The 9,526-nt window shown below is 41.3% G+C and overlaps 1 protein-coding gene across 1 annotated transcript; it reads left to right on the top strand.

Moving 5' to 3' along the window:
- The first annotated feature begins 1,006 nt into the window (after nucleotides 1-1,006).
- LOC148010813 (AAA-type ATPase family protein / ankyrin repeat family protein) lies at nucleotides 1,007-8,263 on the top strand. The gene is made up of 7 exons (XM_087671365.1): nucleotides 1,007-1,914; nucleotides 2,150-2,260; nucleotides 2,415-2,513; nucleotides 2,650-2,760; nucleotides 2,846-3,149; nucleotides 6,704-6,843; nucleotides 7,257-8,263. The coding sequence occupies exons 1-7, from the start codon at nucleotides 1,771-1,773 to the stop codon at nucleotides 7,791-7,793; spliced, it is 1,446 nt and encodes a 481-aa protein (XP_087527491.1). The 5' UTR covers nucleotides 1,007-1,770; the 3' UTR covers nucleotides 7,794-8,263.
- Nucleotides 8,264-9,526: the final 1,263 nt, after the last annotated feature.

The following is a 9,526-nucleotide window of genomic DNA, read 5'->3' as shown; positions in this document are numbered from 1 at the left end:
TGGTTAACTGCTAGATGTGTCAACAAATGCTCACAATGATCAGGTCTAAGGTCAATTACATACCGAGCAAAAGCCTTTGCTCACCCTCGATATTGTTCACATATTTCTTTACATATTGAACGTGGATAAGATTCACAAAAAGGTGTGATTGGATTGGTGTAGGATCCAAGACCTGTAAGCTGCTTAGCTTTAAAAAAAAAAATAAATGCTCACAATGATCAGGTCTAAGGTCGATTACATACCGAGCAAAAGCCTTTGCCCACCCTCGATATTGTTCACATATTTCTTTACATATTGAACGTGGATAAGATTCACAAAAAGGTGTGATTGGATTGGTGTAGGATCCAAGACCTGTAAGCTGCTTAGCATTTTTTAAAAAAATAAATAAGGCTGGGTTAAGACGGAGGTGGCAGCACTGCAAAACGCGATCAACCTTCCGCCTCCTTGTGTGAATAGTGAGGCGAAGTTAAAGAGAGGTTTTTCTTAGTGCCAAGGCTCTTCCGAGGGGGAAGGGTCGGTAGAAAGAGGGTGGGTCCGGTAGGAGGAGGAGGAAAGTCTCACTCGGTTGGGGGATGCCACATCAAAAGTATGCCCCTTTAATATATGATTACCGCCGCTCATCTGAACCCACCCTAAGAAAGGAGATTGTTTTCCTTGGGTGCTTGTTCGAACCTTGTGGAGAGTGCGGAGCGAATTGTTCATTGACATGTCAGCTCAATGCCCCTTCTTTTAGCACAGCAAACCATTGATCCGGGCCTATGCCTATGTGTATCTGGCCTGAGGCCTCCATGTGCACGGGCTATGAGAGCATGTCCAACGCCAGGGTAGAACCGGCCATAGCGTGCGACCAGGGGCAAACTGGTAATGTCCCAAAAGTCGGTACAATCCCGTGTGTCCATCCGAAAGCCGAAAGCTGCCAACCTACTTGCAGTGACAGCGAATGCCCACCAAATCCAAACCCACCCGCCTCCCTCTCAAAAAAACAGTCCACAAAAAACCAACTCGCTGTGCTTCTTACTTTTCCTCGTTATTCCTCGTTATTCTATTCTATTCCTTTCCTGTTCCCTCACTCTTCCTGCAGGCTTCCATTGCATTTCGCTTCCGCTGCTTCCGCTATAACCAGGACTTACTAGGCAGAAGAGGTTGTGTCCCGCATCTGTCCTTCTTCGTTGTCCGCCGGCGGCACAAATCTCTCTCTCTTCTTCTTTCATCGGCCTGCACCGAAACATCCACGACGACGTCCGTCGCTCATTTTCATCGCCATAGCCAGAGGCGTTTAAGCTCAGTCTGCTTTATCGTCGGCACTTCGTCGTATATCTGTCTCTCTCTCTCTGCGCGTTCTTCTCTGCCTGTTGAACCAGCAGCAGAATTCAAGTCATATTCAGGACGAAGGCCCAGGCCCGAGATACTACCATGCTCGTTGTGCATACGACATTGCTTTTCATCGCCATATGCAAAAGGATTTAAGCTCGGTTTCCGCACTTTGCGGATTCTCCATTTCGCCACAGGCTGACATATTCGCGTCGTTCAGACATTGCGTACATCTTTCTATATTCGTATTCTCAAACGGGTCTGCATATCCGCAGAGGCAGGTTATCCATTGCCACATATTACCGGCTGGCGAGAGCATCTTTAGTGGCAGTCTTCAAGCGGCTTTGCATTTCCGCAGCGGCAGGTTATCCATTGCCGCGAATCGCCGGCTGGTGTGAGCATCTTTAGCGGCAGTTTTATTGGTCTGTGGCATCTCTAGTTGAGGGCCTGGAAACTCCGATGGACCTGCAGCAGGCTCTTCAGCAGCGTCGCGCTCGGACGCGTGCTACCTCTGTCCATTCTCTCGCTCAAGCAGGTGATGTTGGGGCTCTTCGGAGAAAGCTACAGGAGACGCCTTCTATCATTAATGACCGCAATCCTGTGGTAACGCCCCTCTGGACTTATCACTAGTTTGTCTCATTAAAATTGTTCTTCCTATCTCTGAAAATCTTCCATCAATTAGATGTGATTACAAACTCAACCCTCCATACTATTCTGTTTTACCAACTGTTTGTTATTCAGACTGATTTCCACGAATCACGATATCTGGCTCAGCTTTTAGTCTTAGTTTGTAGTTGCTTTTATGCTCGTGATCACATTCATTCTGCTTCTATCCCAGATGTCACAGACTCCGCTTCACATTGCTGCGGCTCATAATCAGGTGGAGCTTTTGAAGCTATTACTTGACTGGCAAGGCTCAGAAAGGGTCGAAATAGAGGCAAGAAATACGGTATTTGGCCTTCAGCTCTACCTTGTCTTTTTTTGATAACTGCTGATTTTAACTTTTTTCCTACTGTCGTGTTAAACATCTTGGTTTAGTTGACTTGTTATGCTTGAATCGAGTACAATCATTGCTGTCTGATTTGTAAAGTTTTCTGGCTTAGTATGGAGAAACAGCGTTGCATCTGGCGTCCAAGAATGGTTGTACTGAAGCTGTAAAGCTTTTACTTGAGCACAAGGCTAATTTGGAGGCGAAAGCGAGTGTATGGAACTTGCAGTCCTCCTAAGTTTTGTGCCTTTAATTCTAGGAATTTTGTGTTATGTGAAATGGCAATGTACAAGCTGATAGATTTTTATAAAGATCATTATTTGCTCTGATATTACTATATTTTTTCACAGAATGGCATGACATCACTTCACCTTGCAGTTTGGTTCTCTATAAAAAATGAAGATTATTCCACTGTAGAGACTTTACTGAAGTATCATGCTGATGCAAGTGTTACAGACAACGTATGACATTCTAACTCAGTGGTTTCTACTTCTCGACATGGACCATACTTATATGAGAACTTATTTTAACTTATATATCTTGTAGGAGGGGAAAACACCCTTGGGTCACCTTCCAAAAAGTCCAAGCCACCAAAAGCTATGTTCTTTGTTACAAGATCATCTCGACCAACAGTTGAAAGATAAGGCCTTGAAAGCTTGTAAAAGCTCTCAAAAAAAGATGGAGGCCCTTGAAGCTGAGTTGCAAGAAGTTGTTGGTTTGCATGGTTTGAAGTCACAATTGAGAAAATGGGCTAAAGGAATGCTCTTAGATGAAAGACGAAAAGCAATGGGATTGAGAGTTGCTGTTAGAAGGCCTCCACATATGGCCTTTTTAGGGAACCCTGGAACAGGTAAGGCAATACAATTTTAGTAATCTTAAGTGTAATTTTGTTTTACTACAGATGTAGTAACTTGGTATGATATCAATGTTGAAACCCTTATGTATCATCATATATGTTTTGGAGTACTACATTATTGCATAGAGAGCTTATACCTTAGTAGCTCTATTTTGGTCTTTGTACTTACTAGCCACTAGTTATATCTTGTATGGAATCAATTCTTTGCGAGTTAACATTGTTGTATGATGTATCAATAAATTATTTCAGTGTAGAGCCATGACAATGGCTTGTTGACATGTGAGTATACATGATGGTAAGGTTGAATACGTAAGTTTAAATTAGGTATTGCTGTTGTCCGAATAAGAATGAGTTTGATAGGACACGACCTCTACTCTTTTGCTTTTGATGGGTCTAGGTTAAAGGAGACCTAGCAATAAGGAAGTGACATTACTCAAGCTTGCACTACATGCGATCTTAAAAAATAATTCACATGATTAGGGTCGATAGAGTTTGATGAAGACAAGTTGAGGATTGAACATGACACTTGATGAAGACAAACTAAGGGTTGAAGATGGCACCACAACCCACTCCTCCTAGCATAGTGACATGGGACGGCCATTTTCTAGATTCCCATCCTAGTTCCAGCTTGTCCTCAAATTGTTTCAATCCCATCTCCTTGTCTAGGGGAGGGCAATTCTAGTCCTAGTTTCCGTTCTTGCTCTTTCGTTCCCAAAACCCGTCCCATTTCACTATGCCTCCTAGAGATGCCATCCTCTTAGCATGGTCACAAAGAAAGGAAATCTTTGTTTGCTTGAGCTTGTCCTTCATAATATGGCCCAGTGTGCAAAAATCTTTATAGTAAATGACACATAACTAGGAGTGTTGCTAGCAACTTGCCACCTTTGCTAGGCAAGAACACTCTTTTCCTCATAATGTTTGACAATGTTGATAGTGCCAACATCACTAGAGGTCCACTTTAGCTAAACTTTTCCAATGCCACTAAAGGCACGTTGGCGTTAACCAATTTTGCTATCATTGCCTTTGATATTGCTCAACATTTGTAGCAACATCCAGTGATCTTGTCTCCAAAGTTGGGTTTTTTTTTCAAAATTACCTTTTTTTATATTTCTTTTTTTGGGGGGACGAATTTTACAATTATTGTTTTGAAATTTGGGAGTTCCATCGATATTTGATGATGATGACAAGGATTTCAACAACAGGAAGTGTGATGATGCCTTGAGTTGGGCAATGTTGTTTTGGAATTATGCGAGTGGTTTCAAAGCTGTTCTTATGCGAGTGGTTTCGAAGCTATTCTTATGCGAGTTGTTAAGATTTTAGCCTTACTGGAGAGATTTGGTGTGATAGATTTTGTTACATAGGGTTTTTAAAAAAATAAGATCCAGTATTGGCCAGATTGGTCTTCTTGTGTCTCCATGGATTTGAGGCATTTGGGTTTTAGATTTGGTACTTTTGGTCTTAGATAGCGAGAGCAGTGCAAGAGCATGGTGGATCCGTGAATAGTTGTATTGGATTGACCCATTGAGGATGGAGTTTGGAAAGCAAGTGAGCAATAGTGGCAATTGTACATCAATAACGATAAAAGAGACATTGCAACACAATGGATTTGTGAGGAGTTCTAGATTGGCCTACTAAGGGCTGAGTTTGGAAAGCCAATGAGCAAACCTTTTGAAGAGGAATATTTGTATGGGCTATCGCAAGGCTTTGGCGATGGTCTTTCCAATAGAATTCTAGTTCCATTCCTTGATCTTATATAGGCTTTTGGAAGGCTTTGGGGACAAGTTTTCTTTTTGTATGGGTGCGATAGCATTCTAGTTCCATTGCTTGATTTATTTTTTTGTTGTTGAATCTCTCACGAAAGTCTGTTTCGTGGGTTCATTGTTGGGAGCTCAACTCCTTCTTGAAGGGGGGTGAGTTTGTGGTTGCTAAAGGTGCAAGCACTAAATCTTGTATACAGTCCAAAAGAACAGGTATTTAGGAAGGATATCTCATAGGGAATGGAGCAGGGATGTTTTTGAAGGATTGAGATTTAAATAGACATTTATTGCATCTCCAATTACCCTAGTGAACTATGTTTAGAAAATGTTTTTTTTTTCTTTTTTGGTGTTTTCGGAATAGATGGATGTGATCTACAGTGGCTGTAGAATTTGCAATGGAGCAGTCGGTTGTCAAGCATGTTCGGATGCAATTAGGGACATTGGGCCATTTTTCAAGATGGACATATGTCATGAGGTTGTTTTTAATCTTTAGAACTCTCTTTGGAGGGTCCAAGATTTTTCATGAGTTGTGTTGGACATGGGCAGGTTTATAGGTTTTTGTGGAAGTCTGTGCACACATTAATTAATTAGTAAGAAAGGTTGGAGGAGTAATACAATGAAATAAACTAATGTGCAAGTTTGTGCACACATCATGAATCAAAACTGTAAGAACCTTTATGCAAGTTTCATTTAATTGATGAAAATTGAGCATGGGAATGAAAGGTATGAACCATAGCTTTCCTTAAGGCGAGGCCTTTATCTAGCAAATCACGGCGTCCACATGAAAGATGCATCATCTATTGTTGTTCATGCCTCCCTAGAGGTTGATTGTGCTGTCTACCATGCAGGTGATGCTGTTCCAAGGCAAGTGATAGCAGTAGCGGGGTAGGTGATTGCTGTTTTGGTGCAGGTGATGTTGTCTCAAGCTGGGCAATGATATTTTGGAATATCATGAGTGGTTTTTGAGCTGTTCTGTGTAGACTTGTTGAGATTCAGGGTTTACTTGAGAGATCTATTACAATAGATTTTGTCAAATTGGGATTTTCTGGCAAGACCCAATGTTGAGCAAATTGGTCTTCTTATGTCCCTGTTGAATCTCAACCATTTTGGTTCAGATTTGGTGCTGTGGTCTTGGCCTGTGAGAGCAGATAAAGATAGATGCAAGAACATGGCAAATCCATGAATAGTTGTACTGGATTGACCTATTGAGGGCCGAATTTGGAATGTAAGTGAGGAAGCTTTTTTGAGCAATAACAGTTGTATAGGCAATTTAATAATGATAAAGAAATGTTGTGACAGGTGCTAGGCTGTGGCCATTCTTTCTTCGTGTCCGGGCGTAGAGTGTTCTAGCTCCAGTGTTTGATCTATTTTTTAATTGCTGATTTCCTGTTTTCATGTTAAGTGCGTGCAAATTAGAGTTTACCACCTTTGGTAAAGGTGTCGGGTGTTTTAGCTCTGCTGTTTGATCTGTTTTGCCGGCAAAATAAAAGTTTACTGCCCTTCGACTCATCAAAGGCCAATTTTCCTTCCTCGTTTCTGAATCTCTTTGTTTCGAGTGGTTTTTATTTCATGGTTTGATTCTAATTTGTTGAGTTGTATGAGGACTGAAGCAACTGCCCTTTGATTCACCAAAGGCCAGTTTCACTCCCTGGTTTCTGAATCTCTTTGTTTGGAGTGGTTTTTTATTTTTTGATTAATTCAAATTTGTTGAGTTGAATGAGGACTGAAGCCTTCTACATGTGCTTGAAGGGGCTTGCAGTACATCTAACTTGTGGTGAACCCTGTGTGCAGGAAAGACTATGGTTGCCCGGATATTGGGTAAATTGTTGCACATGGTGGGTGTCTTGCCAACTGACAAGGTCGTGGAAGTACAACGCACAGATCTCGTGGGTGAATTTGTTGGGCACACAGGTCCTAGAACAAGAAAAAAGGTAAGTTAAAATCAATGGGTTTGTGCAAAACCATGGAATTGTGTTTTTTTTTTTCTATTTGTCAAGTCGTATGTGATTTAATATTGAGGAAGGCTACTTTCTACCTGTGGTCATAGTCTAGAGTCTGCTAGAATGCATCAAAGAAAGGCTAGTATGTGCTCCTTGTCCTTTGCCATGCTTGCAAGTGCTGGCTGGACAGCTGTATGTAGATGGTGTGTACCCTCCTCTTTTGGTGAGTGTTTTTTAAAAGTCAATGCTCTATTGACATTCAGTTGGACATGCAGTCACACCCTGGAGTTTTGTTTGTGTGACCAGTGAAATGGTCTTATACTGGTTTTATTGAACACTTTCAGGAAGGGATGCATGTATCAAATTTCTCAAGTAATTTGTCTTGTGCTTTTGCTTGAGCGCAGATCCAAGAAGCTGAAGGTGGGATACTATTTGTTGATGAGGCCTACAGGCTGATGCCTTTACAAAAGTCTGATGACAAGGATTATGGCTTAGAGGCCCTTGAAGAGATAATGTCTGTGATGGATAATGGCTCAGTGGTAGTTATATTTGCAGGCTATGCAGAGCCTATGAAACGTGTCATCAGCTGTAATGAAGGCTTTTCAAGAAGGGTTACCAAGTTTTTTTACTTTGATAATTTCAATACAGAGGAGCTTGCAGAGATCACTCATGTGAAAATGAACCATCAGAACGCAGAGAGCTTAATGTATGGTTTCCAACTGCATGAAACTTGCACGATCAAAGCCATCTCTCAACTTTTGGATGTGGAAACCACAGAGCAGCAGCGGCAGGTACTGAATGGGGGTCTTGTGTGGCCCATGCTGGTGAATGCCAGGGAGAATTTGGATCTAAGGCTGGATCTGGATTGTTGCGATCCAGAAGAACTGATCACAATCACATTGGAAGACATTAAGGTAGGGCTAAGGTCACTTCGTAAGTAGACCTGTTTGGAGTGGCCAAAGGTGAGTTTATCAAAGTGAATATTAAAGATAAATCTCTGACGGAATCTCAGTCCCTGTCTGTCATGTGGCTGCCACTCTGTAAAGAAGGGCCTGAGCAGCACTACAATCACCGCCCCTGCTAACGTGGGCTGCAAAGTCAGCATCATCCAGCATCCATATGTAATCAGTATTTTGCCGCATTCAATTTTGACAGGTCCAGTGTAAAATTATTGTCGAGGGTAACTTTTTGTCTCCTTGATGTAAATTATGTATCGGTTGTATGAATAATTCTTATCAGGATGAAGCACTAAATCATTTGAATAGACAAGTTGAATGAAGCACCACCCACTAGACTTGCTTTGTTGCCTTTGTTTTTTATTTGCAAGAGGCAACAACATCGCTGATTAATTTTTCATTTACTATTGTATGAGATGTTGCCTTTGGCAGGCGTGGTGTAGCTGTTCACGCAAGGAAGAATATAAAATTTTTGAAAGTGCATTAGTGTAGGGTAAAAGTGCCCCAAACTGCGTCTTTCTTCATGAATGATACAGTTTCACTGCAAGCTTCCTTCATGTCAATCGTGATATTTGTAGTGCCTTTGTCGTCGAGGTCCTTAAGTCAGCTAGGGGGATGTTGTAGGGGTGCGACATCTTTAGAGAGCACGGTGTGATTGATGTCTTGTTTGCAAAGAGGCATTTTGTGTCATTATGCATCATATCATCCTTGTTCATGTCAATCGGGATCTCTTTCTTGTGGAATGTGGAGTAATTTGTCTTGGAGGCTTGCATTTTTTGTATGTGATTGTGATACTAGTGTGATGATTGTGTTGTTAGAAGTGGTGTAGCAATGGAAACATAGACAAGTGTTGAAATAAAGTGTCGAACACAAGATGAAAGAACAAAATAACAAAAGGACATTTCAAAGGAAGAGAACTCAGAGATGTGCTTGGGAAATGGAATACATATACTAAACATGAGAATGACGTATACGATAGTGAGTCATTGGTCGCGTGGGCATTGGCACCAGCTCCTCTCCAATAGAAAAAACCATTTTAAGAATGATGATGATTGAATGAGAGGAGCCATTGAATTAATAGGAGTCACTTTTGTTGCTTGTCAAAGAAAATAACTTATCATGAACTTCGATATTAATCCCAACTCTAGGATTTGAACTTGCTAGACTTTGGGTGATATGTTAAAAATGTCCATCTTTGGAACATGTGCACTTATATACTTATGTAGATGAGATGTGGTTGTCTCATCTTGCTACCCTCTCACACTTTGGTATTGGAGAGTTGTGAGGAATGATCGCATCACTGGGACTTGAAAGTAGTTGAGAAGGAGCAATCAAGCCCTTGCGGTTTGAAGAAGTGGATCTTGTTCGCGTTGTGAGCTTTGTGTTGGCCAAAGGATTTGAATTGGAGTTTGAGGAAGAGGATGATTCATCGGATGAGTCCACATCTCGCTTCTTCTTCTTTGGTAAGATTGGTAACTCCTTGCAGTTTTTTTGCAAGTGGCTATTCTTGCCATAATGACAACATTGGGCCTTTGACTTATTTTTCTTGTTATCCCTTTTTGAAGCTATAAATGTCTCATTGGAATTGCTAGAATGAGATGAGAGCCTTCTCTATAAATGCAAAGATGTCTATACTCAAACAACATGGAGGTTACATGTATAAAGCGTATATGTATAGAGGATGTAAATGCCCTAAAAGCATTCGTCACTCTATCAAA

The sequence above is a fragment of the Lygodium microphyllum genome, chromosome 29 (assembly GCF_053477565.2).
Source record: "Lygodium microphyllum isolate KBCC chromosome 29, Lygodium_microphyllum_v1.1.10, whole genome shotgun sequence".
Lineage (NCBI taxonomy): Eukaryota > Viridiplantae > Streptophyta > Polypodiopsida > Schizaeales > Lygodiaceae > Lygodium > Lygodium microphyllum.
Note: the sequence above shows the minus strand (reverse complement) of the source record. Positions and strands in the feature narration are given on the sequence as shown.